At 40.9% G+C, this 20492-nt stretch overlaps 1 protein-coding gene across 3 annotated transcripts in view; it reads left to right on the top strand.

Annotated features, from left to right (window-relative positions):
* The window catches only part of EYA2 (EYA transcriptional coactivator and phosphatase 2), a 247930-nt gene that overhangs the window by 142750 nt on the left and 84688 nt on the right, over positions 1-20492 (top strand). For all 3 annotated transcript variants that reach the window (XM_027848711.1, XM_027848700.1, XM_027848704.1), the window contains one exon: positions 19944-20011. In XM_027848711.1, the coding sequence (XP_027704512.1) occupies positions 19944-20011 (68 nt within the window). The remainder of the gene's footprint in view (positions 1-19943; positions 20012-20492) is intronic.

Raw genomic sequence — 20492 nt, 5'->3', positions numbered from 1 at the left:
TACCACCTGTGAGACTTCAAGCAAATCACTGAACTTCTTGAGGCTGTAGTTTCCTCATCTATAGAATGAGGGATTTGGACTACATAACCTGTAGAATATTTTTTCACATCAAAATCTGGGATTCTTTGTTGCTGGAGAAGGTTGCTGGTCTAGACTAGTGGAAATCACAGATCTGGATTGTTGCGACCTTTCCCCTCTCCCCCATCACCACTAAAATAACAAATAAAAAAAGGAAAGATAGTAACTTAAACTATGCAGATTAGAAGAGTTTATTGGAGATAGAGAAAGATAAAAGCCTAACTGGATTTTGCAACTGTCCTTTACCACACACTTCATATACTTTTAAAGGTCTGATGAACATGGAGTGAATTATGAATTGTAGGACCAACAAAACATAGGGTCCTGGTAGCTTTGATCTGAAAATTCTGGGATATCTTAAGGGAAGCAGTGTACTCTCCCATATGAGTTATTACTCGGAATTTCTCTACTGTCTCTGTGGTGCACATGGGCCAGCCAGTGGGAATTTACTGGTCCCTGGATGGAACCGTTACTCCTAATGGCAAACAGTTAAGACAGACAAGTCTCCAGGCATATGGGTTAAGTTTACATTCTCCCTGAGCAAGCCAACATATCCAGTAGAAATACCTGACAACCATGTAACATTTTATGAGGTTCCTTGCCCAGTAAATGCCAGCAGATGTTGTAGAATTGGGAACCTTATGAGGCACTAGAGTATTGCTTGTGGGAGGTCACTTTGGTGAGCACTTGACCTCTCTATCTGAAAAAGTATCAATTTGGAGAAGCTAATATTTATTACTGGGAAACTTTAGACCTAAGACTGTAAAGAAACTTTTTGGATGGCCACCCCAGTCAAAAACCAGATGTTGGCCATTTACCGTGGTCCCTATAATATGGCCTCGAGCAAATTTTCACTTGCGTGGTTTTTTCTACCAATGGCCAGTGCCTCTTATAGAGACCAATCACTAAAGTGTCTCACCATTGCAGTAGGTGGATGGCTGGTATTGCAAAGCACTGAGTAAATCATCTGCAAGAGAATGCCTTAGGAGAATAGAGCTGCTGTTAAGGATTCAAGGGAACTATCTGGCCACATAAAGAATCTAGAATGAAGCTGTGGGAAGGGTGGCCTGCTGCATTTTAGCTGTATTCAAGCTCATCTGTAATCAGGTAGCTCTAAAAGTGAATTAAAGAAGTGACATTCATCCTCTGAAATCTCCAAGATAATGAGTGGTGGTGTGGCCCACTATCCCTAGTATGTGGAGACTTTACTCTTTCCCAAAGCAAGAAGTAGGGAACCCCATTTGACCAGAAGCCAGTTTGGGAAAGTAGCTGTCATCAAATTGGATCTGGATTGGAACTAACCTAGTTCAGTCCTTTATCATCTCTTTTCAAGATGTAGGAAGGCTTCGTAGAGTGAGTAAAGGCTGGACTGGATGACCGCCCAATTTTCTTTCCAGTTCAGTCCATTGACAAGAAAATCCCACTTGGAGTCACAGAATCTATTTCAAATCTCAGCTCTGTCCCTTACTACCTGTGTGAACTTGGACACATAAACTATTTTGCTTTTATGGCCTCAGTTCCTTCATCTGCAAAATCAGAAGGTTGGGCTAGCTGACCTCTGGATTCTTCTCTACTCCTAAATTCCATTCAGTGGGCATTTATTATGTTCAGGGATGGGGAACCTGCATCCCCTTTTATTAAGGGGATTTGTTCTGTGAAGTTTAAATTCAGTCAAAGGACCACACTTGAGGACCTAGAGGGTGACATGTGGCCTCAAAGACACAGGTTCCCCACCCCACACTGTAATAGAAACTGGAAACACAAAGATACAATGAAAAATGGTCCCTACTATTTGAGGGCTAATGCAGCAGCTGAATTCAAGCTCTTCCCTGTGAGATTGATCATCCACACACCTGCCAAATTAATCTTCGTAAAGCACAAGCCTAATCGTGTCACTCCCTTGTTCAAGAAATTTCAATGGCTCCCTACTGCCTCCAGGAGAAAATGCAAACTCTTCAGTTGGGGATTTTAAACCCTTGTGTGATCTGGCTGCAACCTACCTTTCTAGTCTTATTCTACATTTCTCCCCACCCCGCCCCCCACTCCACAATCTCCTTATTCTACCAAAAGTTACTTACCTGCTCTTCTCTGAATTTAGCATTACATGTTTCCCTTCTGGTGCCTTTGAGTGGAGCAGCTCCTGTGCTTAGGATGCATTCCTTTCTTCTCTCACCCTTTCCCTCTGTCTCTCTTCCTCTTTCCATCCTGTAGAATCTTTAGCTTCTTTCAAGGCTCAGCTCATGTGTTGTCTCCTACAGGAAGCCTTTGCTCAACCTCTTAGTTATCAGTGCTCATTCCTTCCTCAAATGGCCATGTATAGATAGAACATAGATACCTACTGGTTTATATGTTCTATCTGTATCCTGTTCTCACCACTTACTCCCACCAGAATGTAATATAAGCTCCTTGAGTATACAGTGATCATTTTTCATCATGTCTTTGTGTCTCCAGTGTCTATCACAGTGTCTAGTGCAGGGGTGGGGAACCCACAGCCTCAAGCCTACATGTGGCCCTCTGCATCCTCAAGCGCGGCCCTTTGAATCCAAACTTCAAAGAACAAATAATAAATAATACAAATATACAAATAAATAACAAATAATAAATAATCAAAGGATTTGTTCTGTGAAGTTTGGGATACAGTCAAAGGGCTGCACTTGAGGTTCCCCACCCCTGGCCTAGTGTATAGCAGGCACATAACAAATGCTCATTGAATTGGATCATAAATTTAGAAATAGGAAGGAATCCAGAGGTCATCTGGGTTGGACTCAACCCTCTTATTTTGCAGAAGAGAAAACTGAGATCAGAAAAGGGAAATCATTTGTGTGTCTGAGGTCAAACAGGTAGTAAGGCACAGAGCTGAGATTAGAATTAGGTTCTGTGACTCCGATTTGGATTTTCTTGTCAATGGGCTGAATTGGAGAGAGAATTGAGGGGTCATCTAGTCCAGCCCCTACTCACTCTATGAACCTTTCCATATCTTGACAAAGTGGTCATCTACCACCATCAAAAACTTTCAGTGATGAAACATCTAAAACATCATTCATCATATTTTTTATAATCAGAGTACCACACAGACACGTACCAAGGCTTCCTCTTCGTCTTCTGAGACTTCTAAAGAAGAAGGGAAATGAAAATTGACCGAAATGTCCTCTGTCATAGAACTTGTAAACAAAAACTTAGGTTGGAAAAGAAAATGTGCAGAAGATGGAACTAAGAAAAGATGACTAGAATGGTGTGTTGTAAAAAGAGGGTCAGGAGTGCTAATGCTTAGATTATGCTGAGACTACTGAGGGAAGCTGAAAACCGTAAAAAGGGTGGGGCGGGTTGTTTTGTTTTGGTTTGGTTTTAGCTATATTGGGAGACAAAAGGGAAACCAAAGATAGGACCATTGTTTATTATATTATTATTATATAACTATATAATTATATTATATAATAATATAATAATAACAAAGAGAGGACAGGTGCACAATTATTTTGCTTGACTTCTCTACCAAGTAGAATGACCTTTGCACTGGAAATGACAAAACAAAATTGCTAGCAAGGAGTTAACACCCAAGATAAGCAAGGAATTAGTTGAAGAACACCTAATTGCCCTGGATGAATTTATGTCACCTAGCTCAGATAAACTGCATGCTTGGGGACTGAAAGAACTGACAGGTGGGATTACTGAGCCACTATTAGATATATGTGAAAGATCATGGAAAACAAAGTACTCCAAGACTGGACAAGGGGAAATGTCCTGATTTTCAAAAAAGAAAAGAAATAGAATCTACAAAATGTAAACAAATGATCTTGACTTTGGCTGCTGGGAAAATTCAAGAACAGCTCATAAAGAAATGGTTGGTGAACATCTAGAAAGGAAGGTGATGAGTACTAAGAGTCTGTATGAATCTTGTTCATGCAAAACTGGTCATGCTAGACTAACTTTATTTCCATTTTCGACAGGCTTACTAATCTGATAGAGGAGGGGAATGTTTTAGATAGAGCTGACATAGATTTTAACAAAACTTTTTTTTTTACAATATTTCATACTGTTCTTATGGTAAAGATGGAGAAATGTGGACTAGACAACAAGGTGGTTAGATGGAGTCAGAATTCTTTAGATGGCTTCATTCTAAGTATTCATCAATGATTGAGTGTCATTGTGGCAATAGGTCTCCAGCCCCCAGATCTGTACTTGGACCCATGCTATTTAATATTTTTATCAATGACATTAATAAAGGCATAGATGGCATCAAATTTTCATATGATGCTAAGCTTAGATTTAACACATTGGATAACAGAGTTGGGATCCAAGAAGAATTTGATAAGCTAGAGCATTGGGCTAAATCTAATAAGATGAAATTCGGTAGGGATAAATATAAATTCTTACACTTGGATTTACAAAATCAGCTTTAGAATACAAGATACAGGATAGGGGGAGGCATGGTTAAAAAGCAGTTTATCTGAAAAAAATTTAGGGTTCTTAGTAAACTGCAAGCTCAATATGTTAGTGTGAGGCAACAGCCAAAAAAGCTAGTGATCTTCAGCTGCTGCATTAAGAGAAGCGTAGCTTCTAAGACTACAGAGAAGATAGTCCCTGTATATTCTGCCCTTGTCCCACTTCATCCGGAATATTTTGATCTGTTCTGGGCATTATAATTTAAGAAGAATATGAATAAGCTGGCAGGTGTCCAGAGGAGGACAACCAGAGTGATAAAAGGCCTTGAGAGAACTGGAAATGTTTAGCCTGGAGAACAGAAGATTTGAGGGAAGATCTGATGGCTTTCTTCAAGTATTTGAAGGGCTGTCCTGTGAAGGAAGGAATAGATTTGTTCTTCTTGGCCACAGAGGACAAAACTACGAGGATTTACAAAGAGGCCTCTTTAGGTTTGAGGTCAGCAAAACTTCCTAACAGAGCTGTCCCCAAGTGGAATGGACTGCCAGGAGTGGTGAACTCCCCCTTCATAGAGAGCTTCAGGCACTGGATGGATGACTGCTAGTTGGGTGTCATTGTTGTGGGGATTCTTTTGGATGTGGCATTGACTAAATGACCACTGTGGTCCCTTCTGACTCTGAAAACTCTGCAATTCCTTTTACTGCTCCCATTTTATCTCCTCTCCCCCCATTTTCCTGTCTTCTCCACTGTTCTACTCTCTGCTTCCCCATCAAATACAGTTTTCTAGCATCTTCTTTTGACTTAGCCTTAATTTTCTAATTCTGGAGCCAGGCATCAATGATGAGCTCACAAGGGTTTCTTTTGGGGCTTAGCAGTGCAGTGTCTTGGACCGACTTGCTGAAACCCATTTCCCTATTGAGATTGTACATCCTTAGCCCAGACCATGTCTTACTGGCTGTGAAGTTTTGTGTTTTATTTCCTGTTGGAGTGAAGGGGGAGTTAAGGGATGGACCCTGAGGAGAGGGCCTTTGGCTGGCACCAAGGAAGTTTTGTATTTTTTTTTAATCCATAGAGCTAAAAATCCCTGGTTTAGTGGATTCTTTTGCCTACTTTTTAATATTTCATACTTGTAATATTTCAACCTTTCAGGTTGTCCATTTAGAATTATAGAATGTTAGAGCTGAAACTAGTTAGTGTGGTACAGGGGAAAGGGCAAATGAAATGCTTTCTTAAGAGAAAGAGAGTAAGGGGGGCAGCTAGGTGGCACAGTGGATAGAGCTCCAGCCTTGGAGTCAGGAGGACCTGAGCTCAAATGTGGCCTCAGACACTTGACACTTAGTAGCCGTGTGACCCTGGGCAAGTCACTTAACCCCGATTGCCTCACCAAAAAGAGAGAGAGAAAGAGAGAGAGAGAGAGAGAGAGAGAGAGAGTAGTACTCTATCACTGGAATTCTTCCTACAGAGGCTAGATAACCACCTAGGCTGTTGTAGTAGAGATTCTTGTTTAGGTATTATTGGAATACATGACCTCAGAGATCCCTTCAGACTCTGAGGTTCTTAGGCTATACACAGCATAACAGTTTTCTCCATGCTGGGGCGGGGGGAAGTGGCAAAATTAGAGGGAATTTCGGTGGTATAGTGAATCGAGCACTGGCTTTGGGGTCAGGAAGATCTGATCTTGCATCAGACACTTGTTAACTGTGTACCCCCGGGCATGTCAGTTAACCAGTCTTAGCCTCAGCTTCCTCATTTAGAAAATGGGAGTTTTATTATCTATAATATCTTTTAATCTTAGTTTCATCTATATAAATACATTGATGGCACCTACCTCACAGGGTTGTTGTGAGGATCAAATGATATAGATAGATAGATGGACAGACAGACAGATATATATATTCATACGCACATACATACATACATAAATATGTATCTATCTATATCACACACACACACTCATACACTGTACCAGACCAAATAATGATCAAGAAACCAATCGAGAAACTGGTGACTTTTTCCTCTCCAAAAGTACACAAAAAGAACCAGAACTCACAGACTATAGGCGAGGGAGTTGCCGTTGCAAGCAAACAAGTCCCGGTGTGACCATAGAATATCCAGAGAAACTTGTAGCCTGTGTAGAGAGGAATCAAAAGCAGAAGATTTCCCCAAGAAAGTCCCAGGGGGGAGGGGGGTCAGAGATGAGGAGAGAGTGTGTTCTAGGCATGGGGGACAGCCTTTGCAAAGTATTTTGTACGGGTAGGAGAGGTTGGTTGAAACAGAATATATGAGAGGAAGTAATATGAAATAAGAAGCAACTAAATGACTCAGGGGATCTGGAGTCAGGAAGACCTGAGCTCAAATCCAGCCTCAGACACTTACTAGCTGTGTGACCCTGGGCAAGTCACCTATCCTCTGTTTGCCTTGATCCAAAGGAGAAGGAAATGGCAAATCACTCCAGCATCTTTACCAAGAAAACACCATTTGGGGTCATGAAGAGTCAGACACAACTGAACAGCAATATGACGTAAATCTAGGAAGGTGGACTGGAGTCAAAATGTGAAGGCCTTTAAAAGCCAAACAGAAATATTTATATTTTATCCTAGTAGTAATTGGGAGCCCCTCCTTCTTTGACAATGGAGTTACATCGTCAGGCCTATACTTTAGCAAGGTTATTTTGACAGCTATGTGGAGGATGATTGGAGTGGTAAAAGGCTTGAACAGGGAGACCTATCTGGAGGCACTTCCAATAGTCCAAGTGAGAGGCCATTAGGGCCTGAACTGGGTGGTTGGCCATGTGAATAGAGAGGAGATGATGGATGTCAGAAATTTGGAAAAATCAATAGGACTTAACAAGTGATTGAATATAATGAGTTAAGGGAAATGGGAAGAACTGAGAATGGTTCTGAGGTTGTGATCTTAGTGAGCAGAAGGATGCCAAGTGCCCTCAGTAGAAATGGGGAATTGGGGTTGGGGTGGGGGAGGAGAGAAGAGATTATAAATTTTGTTTTGGACATGCGGAGTATGAGATGCCTATGGGACATCCAAGTAGAAATGTCTAGCCAAAAATTGGAAATTTTGGGACTGGAATTCAGGAGAGGCAAGTCACCTATCTCTAGGTGGATCTGGGAGTTATCTGCATTGAGATAATAATTGAGCCCTTGGGATCTGATAAGATCCCTAGGAGAGGGGAGAGAGAGAAAAGAAGAGAGGCCAGGACAAAGCCCTAGGTAAACACCCTCCCTTGGGGGCAAGACATGGGGAACTGACAGGATTCACTTAAACAAAAGCTGAGACTTAAGAGAGTATCCAGAAGGAGGTGGTCAAGAAAAATGTGATCTGAGAAAAATGATCATAGGGACCTTTGAAGAGAGCAGTTTCTGTCAAGTAATGAGGTCAAAAACTTTATTGCGGAAGGCTGAGAAATAAGGGAGAGATGATCAAGTGGGGGCAATTAGTGTAGATAGATTGTACTAGGCTTTTGGCTATGAAAGGAGAGAGGATGAGAGCCTAAAGTGATGAGAGAGAGAGAGAGAGAAAGAGAGAGAGAGAGAGAGAGAGTGTGTGTGTGTGTGTGTGTGTGTGTGTGTGTGTGTGTGTGTGTGTGTGTGTGTGTGTGTGTGTGTGAAGATGAAAGAAACCCGCCACTGGTTTGGATGAATGCAAGGCTAAGAAAACTCTCCCAGGTTGTTTTGTGATAGAGGGTAACAGAGGAAGAGCCAATAAATGGGGAGATAATGAATGGGGGAGGGAGGAATGTTAATGATGGAAGAGGAAAGCTACCAGAGGATTTGAGATCAAGGGTACAATTAGAGGAGTTGGCCTTGTCACGGATAAAGATCCCCTCTGTACCAGAGGTAGAACAAAGGAGGAACGAGTGGAGGGTGACATCAAGGGGCTTTAAGGTGTAGGGTAGGAGGGAAGGGAGAACTCACAACAGAGAACCTATTTTCTCAGTAAAGAAGACAGTTATATTCTCTCGTGAGCACAGCGTAATAAGCTTGAAGAGAAAAAAGGTCTGAAATATCTGCTATGTAGAGTGCAATAAAGTATCCAGCAGAGAAGAAGAAAAGGATTGCCACGTACAAGTGAGAACCAACTTGAGGTTTTTGTTGTGAGTCGTTTTCAGTTGTGTCAGACTCTCTGTGACCCTTCTTTGGGATTTCCTTGGCAGAAATGTTGGAGTGGTTTGTCATTTCCTTCTCCAGCTCATTTTATAGATGAAGAAACTGTGACTTGCTCAGGGTCACACAGCTAGAAAGTGTCTGAGATTGGATTTGAACTCATGAGGATTAGTCTCCCTGATTCCAAGCCCAGTGCTCTATCTACAGTGCCACCTAGATGCCCCCAACTTGAGGTTAGAGGAAGAATCCATTTGTAGTAGACCCAGCCAGCCTGTGATATTAGTCCTTTAGCAGTATGAATGTGATGAATGCAATGTAGGACTACAAGGAAAACTTGTTTAGGGTTGGGATTTGGCAAGGCAAGAAGAGTGATAGAACCAGAAAGCAAGGCAGTAATCTGTGGTAAACGGCTAGAGACAGGGATTGGACCCAGGATTTCATTGTTACTGAAGACTGTCAGATGAAGAAATGCACTCGATCAATACAGGTTATCACATGCCCTATGATTTATAGTCTTAGATTATAGCCTAAGATACTGAGAGGTCAAGTGATACCCAGCCAGTCAGAGGCAAGACTTAAGAACAAATCTTCCTGTGTCCAAGGCCAGCTCTCTATCCACTTCAATATGCCAGTGTATTACTAAAGTGACAGCTTTGGGGTCAAGACTACAAATGGAAAAAAGTGAACTCAAAGTAGAAGGAGATAGACTGGGAGAGTGGGTTTATACACGTGTGTGTGTGTGTGTGTGTGTGTGTGTGTGTGTGTGTGTGTGTGTGTGTGTATGTGTATAGAATGTACCCTCTCTTTCCTTCCCCCTTATAGAGTCCCTGTCTTCCTTTAAGACATATCCCAGGCACTGTCTTCTGAATGAACTCTTTTTTTATTCCCCCCCCCAATTGCTAGTGCCCTCCCTCCCCAGCTACTTTGTATTTACCACTTTTATATTCATATTGATTAACTTTATATTTATGCTATGGATACATATATATGTGTGTGTGTGTATATGTGTGTGTGTGTGTGTGTATATATATGTATGTATGTATATATATATATTCCTGTTCTCTATTAAAACATAAGCCTACTGTGGGTAGGGATTGTTTTATTCTTTGAATCTATATCCCTTGTGCCTAGCACACAATAAGCTCTTAATAAATACTTCTTGATTGACTTACTGTGGAGTGAGTAGAGAGCACAGTGAGAATGCACAATAGGTTTAAGAGAAGTGAGAGAAAAAAAGAAAAATAAATAAAAAAATAGAAGTGAGGAAGAGAGAAAGGTAGAAGTTTAGGAGATTATGCTCAGAGGAAGAAATTTCAGACCTTCATAAGGAAGGCAGAAACACAAGGTGAAAAGGTACCAAAGTAAGCAGCTGCCCTGTCTGCTCCCATTTACATACCACTGAGCACTGAACAGAAATCACACAACTCGGCTGACTGAGTATACTGGAAATTGATGGTACCTATTCTCATCATGTTACCTAGGCCCTCACTGATACATAGTGATCCTGTTAGTCTTCTCTAACTGACTTTCAGTTGCATTCCCCACAGTGGATGTTTCAGACTTTCTCTTTTCTCCTCTAGCCTCTTATACTCGAGGCTCAGAAGAAGACCTTACTACTTCTGCTAAGAAAAGAGAGGCTCTCTGTTGTGAACTCTCCTCCCCTATCCACCACCTCAAAACCTCTAGATGTCATCCCCCATTCTCTCCTCGTTTGCTTTGTTTGATCAAGAACGTAATCACCCCTATGGATGAGTGAGATAGAGGCAAAGTGTGAGTCACAGAAATCAAAGGGACAGATGAACTGAAAGGCCAGAGGGTCCGAGGGAGTGTGTGTGTGTGTGTGTGTGTGTGTGTGTGTGTGTAAATCCCCAACTAGAAAGGTGATTGGGATTGAGGTGGAGAAGAAGCCTGTGAACTTATAAACTCCTTGAAGAAAGCAGTAGAATGAACTGGGAAGCTGTCAGATAACTGCAACCAAGCTATGTTGATCCAAATAGATGGAGTGAGACATGAGTGAGTGATAGAACAAAGATCCAGAAGTGGGGGATGGGAAATAAAAAGGGCATGACTAGAAGGGCACCCTGTACTGAAGAGAGTAACCAGGTAGGTGTTGCTTTGTCATGAGGGACCCAGACTCTGTTCTTGGTCTCCATTTATGTATGTGCAAATATTCATCTGGATGTGTGCATTTAGAATATAGAATATAGTATGGCTGTGACCCTGCATGGCAGAGCAATGTTTATAGCCCAGTGTATCTGCAATAGTTTCTTCCAGCATTCAGATTGTTTTATTACCAGTTAAATGTTCTTTAAGCTACCTGTGAATGAGGCTATTGTGACATTTAGCTGCTGATGTGATTAAAGGCAGATGTGTCCCATGCTTGCATATGGGGAAGATTCAAGAGGCTCATTTTGTGTTTCTGATTTTAGGAGTCTGAGGCAACCTAAATGGCAAGGCCTTCCCACGGCAGTACCACATCACCTGGTGTTACTCTTAGAGTACAACTCCATGAACATCTCGGGGCTAAGGCTTAGCCTAGTGATAGGGAATTTCCTTTGTAGCTCTGCTCCGTGACCCTGTACAATTCACTTACCTTCTCTGTTCATCACTTCTGCCATGGAACTGAGTAGTAATAATAAATCACATCTGTATAATACTTTGTTTTTTTTTCTATTCCTTTCCTCACTACATTTAGGTCAGATGAGGAAGCTGGAGCCCCACAGTCTTAGGTAATTTGCCCATGAGGGCAAGTGTCTGAAATGGAATTTGAACCCAGTTCTCTTGGCTCCACCTCTGGTGCTCTGTCCACCAAAATAGTCATGCTGTCCATTTACCTTTTTACTAAGATAAATCTGGACTATCACAATAAGATAAGAATGAGGTAAAAAGAAAGCATTCTAGATGGAGATGTCCAGAGAAGACAATTCAAAAGAGATGTCATATTGTAATGGAAAGGGCACTGAACTAGGAATTAGCATACTTGGATTCTAGTCATACCTCTGCTAAGTCACCCTATGTTGTTATTTGTTGTTGAGTACTTTCAGTCACGTCCAACTGTTGGTGATCCCATTTGGGATTTCCTTGGCAGAGATACTGAAATGGTTTACCATTTCCTTCTCCAGCTCATTTGACAGATGAGAAAACTGAGGCAAACAGGGTTAAGTGAGTTGCCCAGGTTCACACAGCCAGTGAGCATATGAGGCCAGATTTGAATTCAGGTCTTCCAGACTCCAGGCCCAACACTCTATCCTCTATGCCACTTAGTTGCTCAGGTCACCCTATGACCTCAAAAAAGTCAGTGCCCATTATCATCTGCACGTTGGTTTCTTCATCTGTTGAACGATTGGATTAGTGATGGTCTTAATGGTCTCTCACTTCTCTCCCATATAGGAAAAATTCTATGAAATCTGCTATTATACCAATTGACTTCATCCTTCTGCTTGTCAACTACAATGCATTCACTGTGTATTGTCTTAAATTCCATTGTAAGTTCCTTGAGGGTAGGGACTGTCACTTTCTCTCAGTTCAATTTCCAGCACTTTAGCCTAGTTCCTGGCATATAGTAGGCACTTAATAAATGTTTATTGAATTGAATTGTAATGTCACCCTAAAATCATTTGAATATTAGCTCAAGCACGATCAATGAACAAGTGTTTGTTGTATGTCTACTGTGAGCCTAGGACTGTAAAAAAAAAAATGGGCTGAAGTATGATCAAAAGAATTTGGAGCCCAAAGACCTGAGTTTTTAGTCCCAACTTTGCCACTCACCACTTATGTCACCCCTGCAAGTAATTTTACCTTAATTCACCTCGGTTACCTCATGTGCAAAGTTGGAGGAACAATACATAACTTTCCTCCCTTAAAGGGTAGTTGTTCAGAGAGGATTTTGTAAATGATAAAGCAGTACATAAATGTCAACTGTTCCTATTACCAGCTCCATGAGGGGAAGGGCGAAGTTTTATTTATCTTTGTATTTGCCTCAGTGTCTAGCACGGTATGTTGCATATATCATGTTTATGGAATGAATGAGAAAAATTGACATAAGGACATCCCGAAACCAAACAAAACAATTTTGAAAAGCATCTTCTCTTGCAGATCACCTGTGAAGCTCCTCTCCCTCTGTTAAACACATATAACTGAAAGGAGCTTATTTGATTGTTTTCTGCTCTACCTCGTGAAGTTTTCTTCACCAAAAGTTTCAACTGTACTTGTGAAGGCCAGCCTGGGTTTGGATGGAGCCTGTTGTTTTTGTTTGTCCTTCATTCTCAAAGAGGAGCAACCACATCAGGAATGCAATGTCTTGGTTTGCAAACAAATTGGATTTAAGTGAAGCGGGGCTGTGTAAAGTCACCGGCCTCACTCTCTCCTCCAGAGTCATGGGGGTCCAGTGGCGAGACATAAGTCAAGATGACTGGAGACGGCCCTGCATTGGATAGAGGCTGGGAAGGAGGAAAGGAATAAGCATTTGTTAAGCACCTGCTATGTACCAGGCACTGTACTAAGTGCTTTCACAAATATCTCCCATTTGATCCTAAAAACAATACTGCGAAGTAGGTGCTATTATTATTCCCCGTTTTACAATTGAGGAAACTGAGGCAGGTGGAGGTTAAAGGACTTGTTCAGAGTCATACAGCTAGTAAGTGTCTGAGACTGGATTTGAACTCAGGTCTTTATGTTTTTGAGGCCCAGCTCTCCATCTACTATATCATCTAGCTGCCAGGCTTCAGAAGAGTATCCCAAAATATTTCATGCTTGCTGCTACTATGCACTTCTTGGAAACGGAAAAGGTTGGCCACAAAGGCTGTGAATACACCAGTCACCCAATTTTAAAGGGAGGCATGAATCCAGGGGATTAATAAACACTTCTTTCCTTTGCCTCCCTCTCCTAATCCCTGACTCAGCCACCTTCTCTTGAGTATTTACAAAGTGAAGAAAAAGCGGGGAAGAAAAGAAACCAAGTCATCTAACCCTGGCAGAGAGTTGGAGCACATTCTATTGCAAGAAATTTTTTAAGCCAAGTTTCCCAGAAAGGAAAGTTACCTCCTTAGAGCTTACTGGCTTGCTTGCTTGATCACTCTTTCTTTTATATAGATATTTTTTGAACTGTTTAATCCACCGTGTAGAATCTGGTCTTGAATTTGCTAGGCGACTGTGAAGTTGCCCTCTGTGATTACACAGCTGGTACAAAGTTCACTGTGAGTTCGTTCCAATATTGCAGGTCCTCTGTCTTTTATGTAATTATCTCTAATTGTTTGGAAAATAGGAAGACACAGTATCATGTGCAAGAATCGGCGCAATGAACATTTTCTCTTCCCAATTTACACATAGAGTGTCCCCCCGGGGGACCCCGGCCCCCTCCTGACAGCTTTAATAAAAGATGATGGATCTTTTCAGACTGACAGTGTAGAAGGATTGAAAATTCCCATCCGTATTGTTTTCAGCATCAGTGTACAAGAGCTGTTTTGTGTTCTTGGAAAGTTGTTAGTATTTGCCTGTAAGCAATGGGGCTCTATTATTTTACCTTCTGTTCAGAAAAGACTTCTCCAGGATTCTATCCAGCCTGTATAGTATTAGGCTGTTAAATTGCATACAAAAGAAAAACAGATTTAGAAGGAACAAAAAGGAGATCGAACTTGGAGAGGCAAGAAAAGTTTGCCCAACTCCAGGTACAATCCGGCATTCAATCTCGCTACACTTGTGTAGCCATTAACAGGTTTTCATTGTCCAGACTATGAAGGCAGAAGGGGAGGTCAAGACCTATGAGAGAGGAAAATGCTTGGGCCCTTAAGATCTTAACTTGCCCAAAGCTTTAAACTATGACATTACTCTTCTAGTAGGTGATCAAAGAGGAATGCTGTGAATTGGAGTCATAGAATTTTATAACTGCAAGGAAAGACCTTAGAATATAGAATGATGGAGCTGAAAGGATCCTTAGAGACTGTCTTGTCTTGCCTCCTCATTTTGTAGATAAGAAAGCTAAGGATCAGTCAGGAATTGAGTTTCTAGAAGTCAGTCTGTTGGAACCCAGGGTATGGTTTTTGTTTATTTGTTTGTTTGCTTGTTTTGGGGGTCTCCTTCTGGGGAGTTGGCTTTTCTGGTATCAGCCCTTTGAATCCCCAGCCCCTTCTGTGTACCCTGACCATCGCAAGGGGGATAAGAACATAGATGGAGAAGGTGCCAGTATTTGGCATTCCAGAAGAGTCCTCAAAGCAGTGGCTTTCTGCCTGACCTCTCTCAAAAAAAAAAAAAAAAGTGCTTAAAGGGCCACATGTGGTGGCAAATTAGTTCTGGGGCTGTCTCCCCTGTCCCCACCCCCTTGTTTGTCTTTGGCACGAGATATATTTCTCACTGCATGTGCTTTGTGACTGCACTTGGCTAACTGAAGTTTGTTCAGCTGTCCATTCCCCAGCTAATCCAGCGTCTTAAAATAAAAACAAACAAGAGGATATTTTGGAGAAAGGATACCAAGTGAAGACACTGAGGATTATTTGTTTCTAAACCCTGGCTAAGCAGCTCTAAATAGGACTGATCCTTTTCTTTCAGAAAGAAAGAAAATGAATCTAGTACAGGGAAGAAAGAGGCCACAGAGACAGATAAGACAGGTTCATCTCTGCGTCTCTTCCCGAGGGAATAAGATGGGGAGGACCTCTGCTTTGTCAAATGGAAGGGCCAACTGGTTACCATAGTGACTAGGCTAGAGCCAGCCAACTTTGAACTGAAGGGACTGGCACATTCCTTCTAACCAACATGCCTGGGCAGCCCACAGAGAGTAGTATGGTACCCCAGCATGCTTTGCTACATTGGAAGAATTCTGTGGGTTGTCCCCCAACTCGAAGCACTCGTTCCAGGAAGTAGAAGAGGGGACAGCGTCATGTTCAGGGCTCCTGTTTGAGCCCTGAGAAGATTGCCTGTGGGTGGAGCTGCTATTGAAGAATCCTCTGGCTTGAGTGGGATAGGGGCCAGCTTCCATCAGACACTTGCCTAGAGATGTAGGTACCTTCTTACCACGTTTTTCTTTATATTCTTGCCATCTCCTTCCTTATGGCCAAGGCTAGCAGGAGTTTTACTGATTCAGTGATGATTAAAAATAATAATAGTAATAACATTGAAAAGACCCAAGGATGGGAGTCAGGAGAACTGTGTTGTAATGTTGCCTCTCTCACTGACTACCTGTGTGACCTGGGACAAGATCTTTCCCTGTCTTTGCCTTAGTGTCTGCACCTATAAAATGAATGGGTTGGATTCGATGATCCCTAAGGTCCTATTTGTCTCTGAATCTGTATATTCTGTGAGTGCTTTAAAATTCCGTATAAGTAAACATTCGTTCAGGTAGCTAGGTGGCGCAGTGGATAGAGCTCCAGGCTTAGAATCGGGAAGATCATCTTCATGAGTTAAAGTCTGGCCTCAGACACTTCCTAGCTGTGCGACCCTGGGCAAGTCACTTAACCCCGTTCGCCTCATTTCTTCATCTGTAAAATGAGCTGGAGAATGAAATGGCAAACCACTCCTATATCTTTGCCAAGAAAAATCCAAATGGAGCCATGAAAAGTTTGGCACAAGTGAAACAACTGAAGAACAACAACAAATATTCATTCAACACTTATTTATTGAGTATATAAACGGCACTTCATTCCAAGAAGTTATAGGTTTCCAAAAGACAGGGTTAATGTAGTTTACTTCTTTTGTATCCTGCACAAATATCTGACAAGTACTTGACTTGATTGGGCAAGTGACATGTCATAGAATCACAGAGCTGGAAAGGACTTTAGAAGATAGAACATGCAAGTCAGACCTGGAAAAGAGTTTAAAATGCAAAACATTAGATCGAAAAGGCACCGTAGAGGTCATCCTATCCAACTCACTCATTATACAGATTTTTAAAACTGATAGCATTTTACAAGTCAGTATTGCTAATATGCTACAGTCCACTCGTGTCTGCCCTGAATCTATCCGTTGACTTTTGGGTGACCTGTAATTTTAGTTCCTTGGAGATAGCAGTTTTCTGTTATTCACAGCCATATAGCACTATTGGAAGATTATTGATGTTAAAATGTCATTATAAATGAAAATTAATACTATTATATATTATTATATACATAAAATGATATTGTTGATTTTAAAATGTGGATTTTGTGTCAAGAAACAGCTTGGTAATATGGAAGATTACTGCGCAGTTTCCCAAATACAGTCCGGCTTGTTCTCCTATTCAGCCCAGGTCATTGTTCATCTGCAGTGTGTAGCTAAGATATATGTACTGCTGGCCTAATTAAGTGGACTGTCCATTCAGCTACAAATCTGGGCAGTAAGCATTCTTCATCTATTTGGCTTTTCGTACGTAGATTCTTAAGCATTCTCTCTTGAGGGTCCATGACCTGATTTGAGGAATCATAGGAGTAGAAGAAGCTGTAACTTTAACTGCAGTAGTAGTAGCAGTAGCACTAGCATTAATACTAGCATTAGCAGCAGCAGCAGCAGCAGTTGGAATAGTAGTCATCATCATTGTCTTGGATTTATAGTTAGCCCTATGACATCCACAAATGGGAACATCTAGAGGATCTCAACAGGTCTATAAGTAATGGATTTACCATCTACAAGAAATAAATGGGGGGATGAGAAGAAGAAAGCATGTTGTAGTGGAAAGATTTGAATCAAAAGACCTGAATTCAGACCTAACTCAATCACTTATTACCTATGTGATCTTAGGCTAACTTCTGGTTGTCGTTTATAAAATCGAAGAGTTATGTAAAATAAAGGGACTAGAGGACCTTTAAGGGTTCCCTTTTTCATTCCTCATTTTAGTTGTGCACAATAAGTGATGTAAATGGCATCATCCAAAACCCAAAGACCCCAGTTACTGGAATAAGGAATCACTATTTGACAAAAACTGCTGGAAAAAAAACTGGGAAATACTGACAGAAATTAGGCTTAGACTGACAACTCATACCATATACCAAGATAAGCACCAGATGGATACATAACCTAAATATAAAAAGTCATATCACAAATAAGTTAGAGGAACAAGGAAGAAATTACCCTTCAGATCTATGGATAAGGGAAGTTCACTAAACAAAACATAGAGAGGATCACAGAAGATAAAACAGACAGTTTTGACTGCGAAAATTAAAAAGATTTTGCACAAACCAATCCAGTTGCAGCTAAGACAAGCAGTTAACCAAGAAAAATCGTTGCAGAAAATTTTCTCTAATAAAGGTCTCATTTCCAAGATATGTAAGGAAGTGATTCGAATTTATAAGAATAAGAGGCATTCCTCAATTGACAAATGGTCAAGGATATGAGCAGGAAACTCTCAAGAGAAGAAATCCAAGTTATCCATAGTCATATGAAAAAATGCTCCATGTTGCTAATTATTTTAAAAACGCACATTAAAGGGAAGAGAAAGGGAGGGGTTAGGAAGGGAAGTGAGTGGTTCCATCTTACATCCATTGGCAAAGATTGGCAAAGTTGACAGAAAAGGAAAAAGACATGTTGGAGGGACTATGAGAAAATAGGCATATTGATGCACTATGAATTGATACAGCCATTCTGGAATAAAATTTGGAACTCTACACAAAAAGTTACCAAACTACACATATCTTTTGACCCAGCTAAACCACTACAGGATCAAAGAAAGAGGAAAGGACCTTATATGTACATATATAATGGTAAAGAAATGGAAACTAAAGGGGAGCATCAATTGAGGAATGGCTGAACAAATTATAATATATAAATGTGATGGAATAATACAGTTGTAAGAAATGATGAAAAAGATGGTTTCAGAGAAACCTAGGAAGACTAGTATGAACTGATACAGAGTGAATTGAGTAGAACCAGCAGAATAATTTATACTGTAGCATTATAAAAATCACAGTTTTGAAAGACTTAGAAACTCTTATCAACACAATAATTAGCTATGATTCCAGAGGACCAATATAATAAAGAATACTGCTTGTCTGCTAACAGAGGTGATGGAGTGATGTGCAGAATGAGATGCATTTTTGGACATGGCCAATATGAGAATTTGTATTGCTTCACTGTACATACCTGTTATGAAGGTTTTGTTTTTCTTTTTCTTTTTTCCTAGTAGGGGAGATTGAAAAAATGTAGAAAATGTAGAAAAATGTAGAAAAAAATTAATTTAAAAAAGTATCATCTAGTAATTAGAAAAAGAAGGAGGAGGGCGATCTGGTCATTTAGGAGAATGAGGACTGACGTAAGGAATGTATCATCACTGGTACCCATGAATTTTCTTTTCTTAATCCTGGAGGAGCCACTATAGAGGATTTATGAGATGAAAAGGTTGTTAAGCACCTACTATGGCCGGGTATTTCTAGGCACTGGGCATCCAAAGACAAAATGGGAGCTGTACTTGCCCTCAAGGAGCTTACCTTCTCCCACGTGGTCACCCACACCTCTGCTTAAAGACCTTCAATGATAGGGAACCTTCTGCTTCTCAAGGCAGCACATTCTAGTCTTTGATAACTACGTTAGGAAGTTTTTCCTAACCTCACAAAACAAGTCTAATCTCTTCCATGTGACAGCCCTTCAAATACTTGAAGACAAATATCACGACCCTTCCCCCCTCACACACATGAGTCTTCTCGTCTCCGGCTTAAACATTCCTAGTTCTTTTAACCTTCACTATCTTGATAACCTTCCTCTGGATGTTCTCCAATTATGAATGTTCACTGAAGTATTGACAGTTGATAAACTGGTCCAGGGAGGGGAATATAACTTGCCCAAGGTCACAGAGCAAGTTCATGGTACAGCAAGGATGGCAGCCTAGGTCTTGTGTTTTCCTGTGCATCATCTCATATTTCATCTAAGTAGCTCCCTCAGTTCCTGTCATTTCAGATGTTAGCGTGCCAAAATTTCCATTCTTTGTGCATATAACTACACGTCTTGGGGGAGGATACAAAAATCTTCAAATTACTTTTTAAAAAAGAATAGGATAAAAAACTGACTGGCTGGGTGCCTTGTTTCCCAGCTGAGGCTGGATCTGCTTTTTCTCAGTTCCCTTATGGGCTTTTATTTTGACTGGGCTTAATGGTTGTTTTTAAAATGCCTTTCAATACATGATATATTGTCCCATGCTAGTCCTTATGCTATAAGTAGGCCCCGACTTAGGTGATTTATTAACTTTCATTTTATAGGCAGAAATCAGAACGAACTCGACAAAGGACATTAACATTTTAAAAACCACATGCCCCAAAAGTCTAGACTGGCTACCTATATGCTTGTGTATGTGCACTGCTGTATTTATCACTGCCCATCACTTAAAGTGATGAGTGTTTCATGTCCATATTCCCACACCCCTTCTCCCACGGGTAAGAAATCTAATATCAGTGCATATGTCTTTCCTTTCTGCAGGTGCCTCAGGGATTTATCAAGGGGCAAATGGCTTGACCAACTCAGCAGGATTTGGAACCATGCATCAGGTACAGAGTCATTAGTGATAGATTGGAGGCGCAGCCCTTTCCTTTTTAAAACACAATATTAGCTTAAAATCAGAGCATTTGGGCAAAATGCTGGTATAGTCTGATACAATTGTCTCCTGGCTTGTTCATTTTTTAATGGATTTAGCTATGATTTGGGTCAGATCTTACTTCTGGAATTATCATCCCAATCCCCATTTTCACTTTGTGTGGCATTCTGAGGTTACCAAAGTTATTTCCTTTCAACTGAGAGACAAGTAGTGCCATTATTATTATCCCCATTTTACAGATGAAGAAACTGAAACTTTGAAAAATTATAACTTGTCAGAGGGCACACAGCTAATAAGCATCAGAGAGAAGATTCAAACCCAGATCTCCTGGCTCCAAGTTCAACAGTCTTTCTTTCCACCATTAAACACAACTGATGAATGCAATTAAATCCTGATACAAGATGACTTAGCCAGAATTATCAAGTGTTAGTCCT

Source organism: Vombatus ursinus, unplaced genomic scaffold, assembly GCF_900497805.2.
Source record: "Vombatus ursinus unplaced genomic scaffold, bare-nosed wombat genome assembly UNPS02000580.1, whole genome shotgun sequence".
Taxonomy (NCBI): domain Eukaryota; kingdom Metazoa; phylum Chordata; class Mammalia; order Diprotodontia; family Vombatidae; genus Vombatus; species Vombatus ursinus.
This window is presented reverse-complemented; position numbering and strand designations above follow the sequence as displayed.